The sequence below is a fragment of the Enoplosus armatus genome, chromosome 12 (genome assembly GCF_043641665.1).
Source record: "Enoplosus armatus isolate fEnoArm2 chromosome 12, fEnoArm2.hap1, whole genome shotgun sequence".
NCBI classification, from domain to species: domain Eukaryota; kingdom Metazoa; phylum Chordata; class Actinopteri; order Centrarchiformes; family Enoplosidae; genus Enoplosus; species Enoplosus armatus.
In genome coordinates this window covers 17,990,006-18,004,953 of record NC_092191.1, presented here as the reverse complement: position 1 = coordinate 18,004,953, position 14,948 = coordinate 17,990,006, and the positions used below count along the sequence as shown (strand labels likewise).

General features: G+C 42.9%; 1 protein-coding gene across 1 annotated transcript in view; it reads left to right on the top strand.

Moving 5' to 3' along the window:
- The window catches only part of wdr11 (WD repeat domain 11), a 52,553-nt gene extending 38,312 nt beyond the window's left edge, over nucleotides 1-14,241 (top strand). The window contains exons 17-29 of the mRNA XM_070915441.1: nucleotides 336-442; nucleotides 737-851; nucleotides 2,192-2,363; nucleotides 2,581-2,689; nucleotides 4,264-4,326; nucleotides 4,679-4,744; nucleotides 5,954-6,143; nucleotides 7,993-8,088; nucleotides 8,737-8,902; nucleotides 9,280-9,377; nucleotides 9,746-9,891; nucleotides 10,892-10,971; nucleotides 12,231-14,241. Of these exons, the coding sequence (XP_070771542.1) occupies nucleotides 336-442; nucleotides 737-851; nucleotides 2,192-2,363; nucleotides 2,581-2,689; nucleotides 4,264-4,326; nucleotides 4,679-4,744; nucleotides 5,954-6,143; nucleotides 7,993-8,088; nucleotides 8,737-8,902; nucleotides 9,280-9,377; nucleotides 9,746-9,891; nucleotides 10,892-10,971; nucleotides 12,231-12,433 (1,611 nt within the window). The 3' untranslated portion in view covers nucleotides 12,434-14,241. The remainder of the gene's footprint in view (nucleotides 1-335; nucleotides 443-736; nucleotides 852-2,191; nucleotides 2,364-2,580; nucleotides 2,690-4,263; nucleotides 4,327-4,678; nucleotides 4,745-5,953; nucleotides 6,144-7,992; nucleotides 8,089-8,736; nucleotides 8,903-9,279; nucleotides 9,378-9,745; nucleotides 9,892-10,891; nucleotides 10,972-12,230) is intronic.
- The last annotated feature ends 707 nt before the right edge of the window (nucleotides 14,242-14,948 follow it).

Genomic DNA, 14,948 nt, shown 5'->3' with positions numbered 1-14,948 from the left:
GACTTGTTAAAATCGCAACATCTCTTTTTATGTCTATGGTTATGATCATGGACTTCTGAGGATTTTTAAAGATTGACACAGGTTATCTCAGTACTTAAACTGTACCACTACAGTAACGAGTTTGTGACGCTAGTAGGTAGTAGCGTAATTCTTATTCTTATTATTCTTATAAGTAGAAAATAATCCACACAGGTAAGATGCTTAAAGTCAAAACCTGCTGTCAAAACTGGTAAATAGATGTGTAGGTTTACTTCAGGGGACAAATGTGAAGCTGTCCTCCCTTATTTTTCCTGTCACTCCTCTCACTGAGTATGTGTGTTCCTCCTGTGTTGCAGGGCAGTATGGGCAGTATCGCCTGTATTGCCTGGAAAGGTGACACCCTGGTGCTTGGGGACGTGGACGGCAATCTCAACTTCTGGGACCTCAAAGCTCGTTTGTCCAGGTAACAGCTAAACTCTAAGATTTTATTCAACTTTAAGACCACTTACTACACTGTACCTACAGTATTCTACAATTCTCCAAAGCATGCATTTGTCCTTCATTGGGTTTTTATATATTTGTTTTATTTAGATTTAGATCGATGCTTGGAACTTCACGTGTGTGTGGTAAAAGAAATAAACAAAAATATACCTGCCCAGACGGTTCATTGATTGATCATCTGTCTATGTATGCTGATGTTTCTTCCTTTTTTTTTAAAGAACAGGAAAGAAATGACCAGTGCTGTTAATGTTTTCAGGGGAATACCAACACATCGTGGCTGGGTGAAGAAGATTCGCTTCGCCCCGGGAAAGGGCAACCAAAAGCTGCTAGTCATGTACACAGATGGAGCAGAGGTCTGGGACACCAAAGAGGTGAGGCTCCACACACCAACCCATGGCAGTTACCGTTGACGTGTCGTTATGACAATGCAGTTGATTCATTGATTGGTTGTTGTAACACATTATGAATTCCCAGCATGCATCATATCCTGACTGCACGGCATAACTCAAATAAAAGGAAAGAATCCGCAAAGGTCTGCAGGTTCGTAGCAGTGGTTTACATTTGAACAGATTTACTATGGCAGAATTAAAGTGTTTCCGTAGCACAGCAATCACTGAAGCATTACAATATTGTGGTGGGGTATATTTATCTATCGTCCTCACTCAGACGAACGCCGTGGTGATAGTATGTCTGCTGAAATTGCCCTGTTGTTTTATTGAATCATTACAGTGCACTGTATAAATACACATACACTTAAAACACTTAAGACTTAAAAGCTTTCCGCTGACATATATAAGCTCAACCGTAGCAGGATGGATGATCCTGATTCCTGTAAGCGGCGCGCATCCTCTCTTCCTCTTTAACTTTGTTTACCGAAGTCGTCATCATCCAGAAAGTCCTCTCTCTGCACAGTCTTCATTTCACCTCATCTAATAATCCTTCCGGCTAGTTTGCGCTCCAGTTCATCATTTGATCTAATGTCACAGACTGGACTCCTTTTGTTTGTTATCTGTATCCACGCCACAATATTTGTTAGCTTACCCAGCAGCAGTGTGTTAAGAATTGAAGAGCAGATGAATGTGGACACAGATAGATGCTCTGGTGTATCAAGCAGTGGGGGGTGGAGGGGTGGAGGGAGAGGGTCCCACTGGAGCACTATTGTCTGGGTGGAGGGATGTGTTTTCTTGCAGGGAGCCGAGATAAGACACAGTTTTCAGTCCCCAATTGTAAAAGCCAGACGACAGATGGATCAGGCTGCAGAGGGAAACGAGCAACAGCTATAGGGGTGGGAAAGAGAGGGAGAGAGAGAGAAGAGAGAGGGAGGAGCAGGAGAGAATGAGGGAGGAGAGGAAGTGCAGGAGAGATCTCCGAAATGCTTCAGCGCTCTGCTGACAGCTGGGTTGCACCGACTCCCAAACAGCCCCATAGAAAGCCAGAGGGAGAGAGGTTTTGGAGAACCTCTTCTGAAAAGACTGTTTGTACACTGAGTCTTCCATTCTATAATCTGCTACTCTCAGCATAAATTAGTTTACAATAGAATCCTCTGTTTTCCATCCAACAGGCTTTTATTGAATCCAAAAATCCTCCCGTATTGTGTCTTTCTCCCTTTTGAATTGAAAGAAAAATAGTTAATTTCCCATCATCCTCCTGGAGTTGTTGCAGATGCTTTAAAAGAAGCAGGAACTTCTACCATGGCCTTCCTCTCTTGCAGGTCCAAATGGTGAGCAGCATGCGGATCGGTCGCAACGTGAACTACCGCATCCTAGACATAGACTGGTGCACATCAGACAAGGTTGTGCTGGCCTCTGACGACGGCTGCATCCGAGTGCTGGAGATGGCCATGAAGTCCGCCAGCTACCGCATGGATGAGCAGGACCTGACCGGTGAGCCAGTGTGAAGGAAAGAAAGATGAATTGCATACAGAGGTTTGAGGAGAGAAAATAATCGTACGGAGGCTAAATGCTTAAGAAATGAGATGATTTTTAAATGTCTATCCAATTACACATTACATAATGACGCTTGATGTAATGCTACTCATGATGGCATTCACAGCCATGGTGTAACATTTTGTTCTTTCTGGTCTGTGGGGAATATGTTCAGACCCAGTATGGTGTCCATACCTGCTGGTGCCCCGAGCTGCCCTCACTCTCAAGGCTTTCCTGCTGCTGCAGCCCTGGTCAGGAACCTTCACCATGGACATCACTCAAGTGTAAGTATCAACTCTGAGTGCATTCACGTGAAGGTGTCCGCTCTAACATCATCCCCTCCTATGGTGTCAGGAGTGTTAGTAGGGCTAACACAGACACAGTTTTAAGTTTTCATCTTTGCCTGACCTTCACGTCTTTGGACTGTGGGATGAAACCAAGAGTGAAAAGTGAATACTTGTAGAATATGCAACACTACACTGACCAAAGGAAGGACCCAAGCCGAAAATCCAAGTCATGACCTTGTTAAGATCTTTTTAAGCCCTAGTTTTCATGTTCTTGTACAGTACGTGTGCACAAAGAAAATTTTGTTAAAACATGCTTGTAAGCAACTTGATAAGTGAAGCTTGTAGAAGAATAAAACAGCAGACGTCTGCAAAATCATTATCAGGGCTGACCAATGCGTTTTTTATTTATTTATATCGAGCCTGATCCAATGCCGATGCTGTTTTTATTGTAGCAAATTGTAGTTGGTGCACCAGCTGTAAAATAAAAGCCAAATGCTGGAACCAACCTGTATCCCTAAAGCAAGCCAATGCGAGCAAGTAAGCAGAGCAGCACATTGATAGTCGCCGGTAGTCTCAATTATTGATATCCACACAGCGTGCGTCAGTGGTTGAGCAGAGCTACTTTAGGTGAAACTGCATTTGAACTTGCATACTTGATATTGTAGAACTTGTGAATGAAGACAGGCTGTCTATCCTCTGTTAAACTTACCTGCCGCAACAGTTACAGACTGACCTCCTCTCACCACATACAGTATGTCATTTAAAACTCAATACATCAGTATGAAGAGGTTTTTAGCTGCGGCTTCATTAATTTTAATGTAGACTTTTCAGTTTCAGCAGAAACCTGAATCACTTGAATTGATATTGCCATCCCTGTTTAATACAGTTTCCCTTTGGATTTGAGGCTGATTATAAACTAGAATTAGTTGTGAGCAGGAATGGTCTAAAGGTCAAAGTTAGTTGTGTTTAGTAATATATGACATCAATATTTGAAATCAGTAAATCAGATTTGAAAAACCAAATCGTTCTTAAGAATCAGAATTGAAAAATTCATTGAATTTCCGACCATCAAGGTATGAGAGTAACCTTCATGTATTCCTTATACCACCGGAGCATCTGCCAACCACCCAAGCATTGAGTTTATTACCTTCATTAAAAAAATAACCAATATGCCAGTGTAAGCAACTCACCTTTGTAAACAACTCAGAGCCAGTAGAAGCCGTCCTGAGAGAGTTTTATTTTAGTTTTTTCACACAGCTACATCTGTGTTTAACTATAGCCTGATGTAATTATGCCCCATTTAACTGAGCCCTCAGTGCGACACTACTTTCTGCCATTAAACACACACAGCTGCCTTATCATCAAGTCAGGCAGCTATATTAGCAGCGCTCGCAGGGTGCTACCTGACCTCAGCATAAATGTTAGGATAGAGTTATCTATTGTTGCCTGACACCACAGATCGACTTCTCTTAACAAGCAGGTTCTCGGCTTCCCATTTAATATCGGGTCAGGTTTGATTTTAGGGAGACGTGAGAGGAGCCATTTGACTGAGTTTGATCCCTCTGCTTCAGAGACTACAATGAGAAAGACGAGATAAAAGGCCTGATCCAGGAGCAGCTCAACTCATTGTCAAAGTGAGTTATTCCACTTTCTAATGGTAATGATTACACACTGTAGCTCAAACTAGAATATTTAATATTAATGTCATGATGCAAACGCCAACAAATCAGATGTTTGTGCATGTTTATGTACTGTATGTATGTTTGCCAATGTATCTGTGCCAAGTGTAAGTTTTTGTTTATGTTCTTTTGGCTCGAGTCCCAGGGTTCTTTGTGTTAGACATCAGGCCCAAAGAACATGTAGTCTGGTCTGTGGGTTGACAGATAAGAGGAATCCCCCATAACAGCCACACTGGGCCTGCTGTGTTTGAGAAGTGTAATTGGCTCTCGCTGTGTTCTGATTGTCTGTCTCTGATTGGCTCCCCAGTGATATGAAGAGTGTGCTACAGGACCCGGAGCTCAGCCTGCTGCAGCGCTGCCTCCTGGTCTCACGGTGAGTTAAAACTCAGCATGGAGTTACTACTGTTGTCTGCACAGATTGTACTGTGGTCATGAGGGTTTACTGCAACCCTAGCACGATTATTTTGTTAACATTCAGTACACCTATGTCAAAGGCTCATGAAAGCTATAAAAACACTATAGGATAAAGTAACTGTAAAGACAGAAACTGTTCCGTATAACAGAACACGTTAAACTTGTCTTTGACTCAATATGTTTGCTTGTGCTAATGTCTTCCCATCTGTTTGAATGAATGTTGAGTTTATGCAGTGGAGTGGGTCTATTTGTTACAATGATCTAAAGCCGAACTGGGTTTGCAATCAAGCTACTTGTTAGCCTCGTTATTGTTCACTGATTGCTCAGGATCTAATTCAACTGAGCAAGCCATAATTAGATGGATCAGGAGTGATTTCTCTACTGAAATCTGTTCTTGATGGTATACTTTAAGTCATTCTTTAAGTGTACTTTCATGTAAGTTTTCAACTGTAACTGTAAAAAAACTGTAACTTATTTATTTTTTACATTTTACTTCATTCAGAATATGTAATGTAATATGGAAAGAAAGTGATGACGTATTAAGAGGCAAGCCAAATCATTTTTAAAGCAGTCAAATTATCCGCCAAGATACCAGTTTATTTTTGCTGTAACTGTACAGTCGTCATTCTCTATCTCCATAAAAAAGCATGACATGATGAGCAACCCTGATCTCGTCTCTGCTCCACTCTTTTTCTCTCGAGCATCTGACAAATCTAGAGCAACTAGTCTGAACAGAACAGCTATGTTAAAGCCATGATGATTTACCTGGAAAGTCCCAAGGACCCTTTTTGTATGACGAATACTGTGACCGCTTTCTTACAGAAAGCTCATGATGTCTCTGCATCCGTCCGTCCAAGTTTTCATGCCATTGATAATGTGGCAAGGTAACCTAGCAACAGCTGTGTGCCTGTGCAGATATGTTAAAAAGGAAGCTGAGGGAAGTAAACGATGGAGGAAAAAGGCAGAGGGATGTGGAGGGGGGGTGCAGGGGAGCTGGCTGAAAGAGCGAGGCGTGGGCTGGAAGATACAGTAACTATGGTCATTAGTGAGCAAACTACTAGAAGAACCAAGCAGCATGTTGAGTCAGACTGCAGAATTTCACTAACTACTCCAGAGAGAGCGTTATCCACTCTGGGCCCAGCTGACGCATTGTTGTGGTAAACCGCAGACTGTTCGGGGACGAGTCAGACCTTCACTTCTGGACGGTGGCGTCGCACTACCTCCAGTCATTTGCCCAGGCTCGTCAGCTAAGTGTGTCCACTGCAGAGGGTCAGACCCAAAGTGAAGGAACCCAGCCGTCACCTCAGAACCACCTGGACATCTGCAACGACGTCCTGTGTGAGAGCTCTTACTTCCAGGTCAGTGAAACAATAGAAGAAGTGTTAGCCTGTTTTTGTTGCTTTTTCTCTCCTTCGTTAAACAGAGACAATAGAGACAAATACAGGATCCCGGCAGTCAACATTTAAAAATTCCCTTCGGACTCATACAGAGACAGTTATTATCCTCCACAAACAAACACCACCAGCCTGTCCCTTGTCATCCACAGTGTCGACAACATCGGCCCGGTCACACAGTACATTCTATTATTAATGACACCGTGCATCTCCTCTGTTGTCTCACTAGGTCCCACTCTTTAAGGGAAGCAAATCACACTTTTAAGCCTTTGAGGTCAAACCTATCTTTCACTTTGCCCTCGCTGCATTTAATGCCCCCTACATTTCCTCACAGTGATTCTAGCCCTCACCGGGACACGCTCAATTAAAAAACATCCCTCTCTTGTTTGCACCGTGTCATTGGTCGAATCAATGCGTCTCGCTGATGACATAGCCGAACCAGACTACAAGGCCCCTATAAACAATACCCTGAATCTTCTCTTCTTTTTTTTTCAACTTTAATTATCGACCCAGAGCGTTAGAAAAGTGTCATCAGAAGACGCCCATTGATTGGTCCTCCTCTGCCATGTCTGCCCGCATCACTCTGCTGGTTGGCATGGCAGCCACACAGTCCACTGAACAAGGACATCCACCTTTATGTTGCCAAAGTGCATGCGAAGGTTTTCATTTAAAGGTTTATTTTTTCGTATTGTTGTTGTGATGTACCACACATTGTTTCTGTGTCCAGGCAGTACAATATACCTCTGCGGACTTTACTTTAAAGGAATAGCTTGAAAAAAGGTGTGGATATTTTGGAAGGTCTGGTCTCTTTCCCACAGTATACCCAGAGAAGCAGAGGAAAGAACGTCCTTTTTTGAATCAAAGACGAGCATCCAGTTATGCAAAAAGACAGGTAGCTTTTAGCTTGCATTGAAGTTTGAAGTAGCAGAATATAAATTGACTTTCTAACACAGTCAGTAGACGTCCTATGGAAAAGTCTCAAATAAGCCTGTAATTTTTCTTTCAGGGTTTTTTTTTTTTATACCATTCTGTTTTTGTGAAAGTTATACTCTCTGTTAATGAGCGGCCACACAGTGATCACAACGCCGTTAAGACTTTCAAAGAGCTACCCAGACTGTCTGCAGCTACATTTGGCTCCTGTTGTCATAAAACAGCTTCAGTGGCAGAAGTATGACTGTAATTACTAATATCTAAGACTCCAATACGGAGCACACAGTTGCTAAACTCATTTGGTATCTCTGCAAGGATTTATGCCCACGGCTGTGACTCACAGAAGAATTCATCAAAATAAAGTGCAAAAAAAGTCAAGCTTTTTGTGTTATATGTAGATACGCAAGTGCACACACACACACACACACACACACACACACACACACACACATACACACATACAGCCTATGTAGCTAATTTTCTACTATGCTGTTATCTCTCCCCTCATTGTATCATTTCCCCCCTCTAGTCCTTTTATAAAACTGATGAGCTCTCGTACTTTCAAATATCTATTGCATGTTTCATTCCTCTCATTTGCTCACTGAAAAAAAAACTCTGATCTCCCATCAGGGAACATGTAATGAAGAAATGGGGAAAAAGCCACCAATAATGAAAGGCAGTATTGGGGGGCTCTGGCACCAGAAACACTGTGAAAACTCCTGAATAATTTAAAGGCTTTATAATTACACTCTCCATCTCTGGATGCTGTATTTCTATAATTGTCCTCCATATCTTTTTTTGCTCATTATTACGCTTTTGATGTCCTTAGTGTATTATCTATGTATGTACCAACTCATGTGGCTCCACCTTTACTGCTCAACAGAGGTTCCAGTTGGATCGGGTTCACCTGCAGGAGGTGAAGCGCTCCAGTTATGAACACACAAAGAAATGTGCTGACCAGCTCCTCCTGCTGGGTCAGGTAAGTATTACACTGCACATACTGCTCACACAATGTCGTCTGTAAGGAGGCTACAGATACATGTTGCATTCACCACAGTGGTTAGCATACTAGAACTGTATCTTCTTAGCTTTTGTCATTAGCTGTCACATCCTTTTGACGAGTCAAAAAATAAATGTGTCTCAAATCTCTCTCCCTTTTTCTGACATACAGCTTTCCGACTATATAACTATATCTATATAACTTTTCTATCACACACACCTCACCTTAGCTGTGCATTCATGCCTGTTGTTATAATGGTAAATAGGTCATATCGGTTGAGCCTAATGAAGCAAGATGGACGATAAGTGCTGCCTCCGTCCTCCCTGGCATCTCAGCCTGTGGGGATTGCAGTCACCACTCTCCCTGTAATCACAGGCTGCAATCAGCAGGCTGTGCTGGAGGTGCAGTCCTCCTGTGGGCAGGCAGGCAGAGGCCAGCCTGCGCTGACCCCAGCCTGAGCTTGAGCCTTCATCTACAGCAGATGAAAAGCACGATAGTAAACATGATTTCCCCTTGTTATTCCGTCTTGTTCAGCTCTCACAGGGGTTACCTGCCTGACCTGCTAATGCCTTGCTTCTTTCTCTTACCTCAGTCATTACATTCTCATCTCTTTGCTGTTGCGCTCAGACGGATCGGGCGGTGCAGTTACTGTTGGAGACAAGCGCAGACAACCCCAGCTACTACTGTGATTCACTCAAGGCCTGCCTAGTGACCACCATCACCTCCTCAGGCCCCTCACAGTCCACCATCAAGCTAGTGGCTACCAACATGATCGCCAACGGCAAGCTAGCAGGTAGTGTTACTGTATGTCTGATAGCAGTTAGCAACCTTCTCCGCTCTTATTCTAATGAGAATCAGCATTCATTCTGTGTGTGTGTGTCGGCAGCCTTGAAAGTGCCTTAAAATATCTTTAATTAATCTATTCTTGAGGCCTTTAAATGAACTATACGCCTTTTTAAATATCATCTGTTTTATAAAGGTTTTAAAAAGGTTGCAGCTACTTCTCACCGTAGTCTCACCAACCTATAGATTTATAGATTTTGCATTTCAGATTTACAGTGTATACAAAAATCATTACAATGGGGTCTGGGCACCACCTTGCGTAGTGATAGGTCATCGTCTCTCTGTCTCATATCTTTATACAAATTCTCCCCTTTTGCTGTCTGTCAGAGGGAGTACAGCTGTTGTGTTTGATTGACAAGGCAGCGGATGCTTGTCGCTACTTGCAGACCTACGGGGAGTGGAACCGTGCTGCCTGGCTGGCTAAGGTAACTCACCATGATGGCGTCCATCATCAGGAAACATCAGATACCGTGTAATGTTTGGATAGTTTGTGAGTGTGTGGCCATGTGAGTGGTGGGTGGGTGTTAAGTGTGCACATACTGTGTATGTGTTTATGCTTGAGTTTTTAATCTTTTCTAATGGTAATTATGAGACGATTGTAAAAATGTAATTGTAAAAGTATTCTTATTAGCTGTAGTATTAGCATTGCAAGTAATACATCTGGGAAACACAACCAAGTTAGGAACGTTCAGAGCTGCCTGACACTGCCATGTTCTTACACTGTACATACAATTTGCCACTAAGAAAGCAACTTTGAAGCAGTAAGTGCCTTGCATGTCGTGTGTGTTTCCAGGTGCGTCTGAGCCAAGCAGAGAGCTCAGATGTGCTGAAGCGCTGGGCAGAGCACCTGTGCTCCCCGCAGGTCAACCAGAAGTCCAAAGCCATCCTGGTGCTGCTTTGCCTGGGCTGCTTTTCCAAAGTGGGAGAGATGCTCCACAGGTAAGAACCAGGATTGATGCTGTTATGAGCCTACTGTATATATTCAGACATTAAAAAATGCGCAAGAGTTTGGCATTGTCCAAGATTGAGTTCTTGAAAAGTGTAGAATCTTCTGTTGCCTCGTTGTGCGAGGGCACGTTCGACGAGGGGCATGGCTTCATCATGGGCTTTGTTCAAAGCGGTGTCTGTGAGTGATATCTGTGCTGCAGCCAGCTGGTCATCACCGCACACCTTTGTTCAGTTTCATCGTTTGGATGTGACTTCCCCTTTGGTGGCTCATCCTGTCTTTTCTGTTAGCTCAATGATGCACTGAGGGCTGGAGGTTTGACCACGGTTTGGTGGCTGCTCTGCGGGCCGTGAATACATCCCATACTATATGTGTTGTACCGAGTGAATCGCCTGAAAAGGAACGAAATGTCATGGCTATAACTTCTGTTCCCTGAAGGAGAGGAACGAGGTACAACACTTGGTTGCCCCACTGCACAGCTGGGCTCAGTGAAGAGCAGCTATCGAACTAAGGGATGACTGTGGTGACAGAAGTATGTATGTAGGTGTGGGCGGTGCCTCTCATACGTCACCACAGGTCACCTGCCTTAAAAGGCGTAAACGGAGGTGTCATCAGTGAGGTCACACGAGGCGTTATATCCCGTAATGTATGTACCTCGTTCCTCTCCTTCAGAAAACAGAAGTTATATCCATAACATTTCGGTTCTTCTTTCCTTTTCTCCCTGAATACATTGAAGGGCACTTCACAGTGTATGATCTGACCCCCATCTTTTACCTCAGCATTGATCTGCTCTTGGTCTACTTGTCCTCCTCCTTGACAGCTCTAGTTCTGAGCAAACACTCTCGCAGAGTTAGAGTGGTGTCAGGACGACAGGGTTGATGTATGCTTTAGGATTGCAGACGTCAGGCCAGGGATGATGCTGGTTTCTGACCGTCGCTCTCACCTCCTTCTTCTTCCTGTGTCTTTCTCTTCCTCCTTCTATATCCTGGACAGTATGAGGTACTTTGATCGCGCCGCCCTTTTCATCGAAGCCTGTCTGAAGTATGGGGTGATGGAGGCCAACGACTCTTCCAATATCCTTTTTGAAAACCCATTACTGCACTCTGAGGGCCATTTATAACCAGAGTTAGCTCCGCTGTTAACTCTGTCCATCTCTACTACAGACGTGCACTCGATAGCAGAGAGCTTTTTCTCAATGAAGGTCAATTTAGATGCTCCACAGAGCACTTTGTGCTATATTATGTTCCCAAAAGCCAATATCACACTGTGGTCGCAGAGTTATGCTGCCCAACTGACAATACATATATAAAGCAAAAAGTAGACATTGGTACAGTATCTGTAGGTCAGTCTGTATTGTTTGGTCACAGTATGTTTACTGTCTAACTCAAAGGATAGGGCATAGTATCCAACTGTTGACATGACACTACTGAGATTATCTTGTTGACTCCTCAAAAGGGTGAGAAATTAACTTTATGGCTACTGGACATATCAGTTTTATTAGCCGCATTTTTTATTGCAAATAACTTAGAAAATACTTACTTACTCTTTTAGAAATACAGGTGTGTTACAAATTTATTATAAAACCAACATAAACTGGTCTCAAACGCAGGTGCAATCCCCATGCACAAGCGTATTTGTATTGTATTTTATTCATTTATTTAATAGTATTACGTTATAATAGTGTCTCCAGTATGTAGCTTACCCTCGTTGATTTATAGGTTGTGATTTTGGAGTTGTCTGCATGGCCACTAACACCACAAAATGACATGCAAAAATGAGTACAAAAGTTTCACTGCGCAGCCTAATCCATGAAGGCAGGCTCAGCTGTGCCACTCCTCTCACCTCCATGCAAGCATGCCCCTTTGGAGCCAGGAAAATACCACACAAGCACAAAAAAATAGGCAACTGCCAAAATGGCATTGCAACTGAATGTGCTGCTGGCTTTGGGTCGGCAGGAAAATAGGGCTCAGCGTGTCAAAGATCTGGTTACTGCAAATGTCAGTACATAATTCATGTCTTTTATTTTTTCTCCGTGAACTGTTCAGTGACCCTTGGGCCCTGTTTAGAATCATCTGCATTCATGATGTTTCTTAATCATTTTTTTCAGGATTTTCCTTTAACATTTTGACAACATTGGATCAACTTTTTAAAGTGCTTATGTGTTGCACCTTTTCATTTTTAGGATGTAATAATCTACTGACCGGTAGCTTCAAGTCACTTTGCATTGACAGTTGAATGAAAGCATATTTTTGAGTGATGATACCTTTCATTGGCCTACTGTATATTTATGTCACATCTTATCTTATGAGTTCTCCTTGACCTGCGCTTGCACATAAACTTATCGAGGCTGCGTTTTTGGACTATGCACGGCTGCTGCGCTCACTGGGCCTGAGGGAGGGCGCTGCTCTGTGGGCATCGCGGGCCGGCAGCGCTGGGGAGCAGCTGATGGAGGAGCTGTTCCAGGGAGAGGGAGGTGTGCCAGAAACCATTCTTGGCAAAGAGGAAGTCGAGCTGGGCCAGGAGCGCACCGAGTGACCTCGAAGACGGGAGGTTTGGGAGGGGCCGGACGACATACTCTTTGGTGCAAATCATGGGTCGGCCATTCAGTCTAACTTCAATAACGTTTGTGAATTAACTTTGTGTGGGTGTCCAGGGGAAGTATGATCGTCATCTCCGCATGATGAGAAGAGAGGAGATACGAGGAGTTTCCTCAGTGTGAAGTTTTGTCACTGGAGTCTGCCTGTGTCTGTGACTAGTTTGACATTTCTTAATGTTTGGTATGACCAGCGTGTGTTTGTGTGCATATGTGTATGCATGTAACAGCCCCACACTTTTCTCCTGATTCCCCCAACAAGTGAAGTAATGCAGATTGTTGATATCGGTCTGTGTTGATTAATGAAATTGACTCATTAGATTTTTTTTTTTAATGGTTGCCTGTTAAGCTTTATTTTGTGTGCCTGTATTAATAACTTCAAAGTAATGTTGTAGCTCTACAGGTTTAAATTGCCTTTTTGCTGGTGAAATTAAATGTGGCAGAATTGATCCCAAAATAATACGTCCCTTATTTCATTTTGAAAATGCACTGCCACTATAGAAGGCCACCATTACTACTCCATGCATGAATTCCAAAATGTTTTTGGGTTTTTTTGCACTTGTGATTTAACCAAAAATTGCTGAAAAAAAAAGATTCCTCTGCCCTCCCTGTAACAGAGACACAACGGACACATAACAGCAGATGGTGCTGTATAAGTGACTGACCAAAGCCTGCTACCACACAAGCCTCTGCAGCTCTAACTGTTGGATGGCAGTAAAATGAGTTAGCCAGGCCTCCCTGCACTTATTAGACACTTGTTAGTATATTATCTCCCTGCACACAGAGGGGAGAGGAATCTGACCGCTGCCACCTGAGTGATCCCATTAAATTAGCTTGTGTAGAGTTCAGTGCAGTTAAATAGATGCCGGTTGTTCTTTAATCCAAATGGATTTTTTTTTTAATTTTCTACTTTTATGAAGACTTGAGAGGATACTTTGCTCTCTGAATTATGTGATGTTTGTATAATGAGGTTGTTATCTGGTGTGTGTATTACAAGAGCTGTCAAAATGTGCTGTAACTCATTTTAATCAGACCTCTGATGGATCATTTACACACAAACAGTAATCTGTGCTGCTCCCACTGTTGCTCATCACAATCACAAAGCCTGACACACAGCGTAGGAAATGGTTTAGTCTTGCTGCTCTGCTTTTGCCTCATCTTTTCAATATCCACTGATCATGAAAATCATCTGTGTGACACTATAAAGACTTTAGTGATTGTGTGTTTAATTGCCTTGTAGCGTGTTTAGTTGTCCTGAAAGGAGACAGTAACCCCATCCACAGGACCTTTTTTAGTGTGTTATTGTGTTTCATAAACACGTCAGTGCTGTTTCTCTTCTGTGTTACAGTTAACCCCAGGCAGTGTCACTATGGCAACCAAGGCCTATTTTAGGGGACTCCATGTTGTTGCTGTAGATCCATTTCACATAGCTCCACTAGCATACTGTAGGATCGCATAGAGTCACATAACCCAGCAGATAATCAGCTGTAGTTTACCTGATGCTGTGGATCTTCCTCCAATCATGTCATGCAGTATTGTGGGATAACATGTACTGTACTGCCTCTTTATGATAAGGCACTAGTTTGATTAACACTCGCTGCTTTTCTTTGTACTTAGATTAACTAAGTTTAAGCCTTTTTTCACTGTTCTCTGTTCATTGTTTACATAGTGATCCTAATGCTTTAAGCTATATAAATATTACGAGAGGGAAAAAAAGATATATATGTACATATGGATGGCAATAAAATCAATATTGTGAACTTTATATTTTCAATGTGTTTTTCCTTGTCTAAACATCTTGACACAAGAGGGCGCTCTGACCCCTCAATAAGAGGCAAAGTGGCTGTGGCGCCTTTATGTTTAATGGCGGGCACTTTGTAAGAAAAGACCTGTTATATCAAGTGCTCTTTGCAATTATCCTCCTTTAATTTCAACCCAGGTAGACTGAATTTGAATGTTCATTCATTTATCAAACTGTCTTAAAAGCGAATTAGTTCCTGCATGAGTCGCTTCCGCAATTAATTACTTCTTTTCTGCTCAGAAGGAGGGCCAACAGCTGCCTTCAGCTCGCTGCCCAGGTCTAACCGTTTTTGCTCCTTTCTTCGCCTCAGATTTATTCATTGACGTGCATTCTGTTTCTTCTCCCTCTCCTGCAAAAAGCTGCAAAAAGCAGAGCACAAAGAGGGGGAAAACAGGCTGAAACAGAAGGCCACACAAATGACTTGATTGTGTTCCTTTAATGGCTTAATGAATAACTGCCGGAGAGGCGATCCAGCCGTTACAGCCAGGTCATCAGTATGCAGGGCCTCACTACTTCTATTCTGTCCTACTGCTTATACTTTAGGCTACCACCCAGCTAGCCAAGTGGCTCTGATAACAACTCCCATCCTGCCGTCCTCACTTGTCACTCCCCTTTTCCACCTTGTATGTACTGTATCTCCCCTTTTTTTTCTCTCT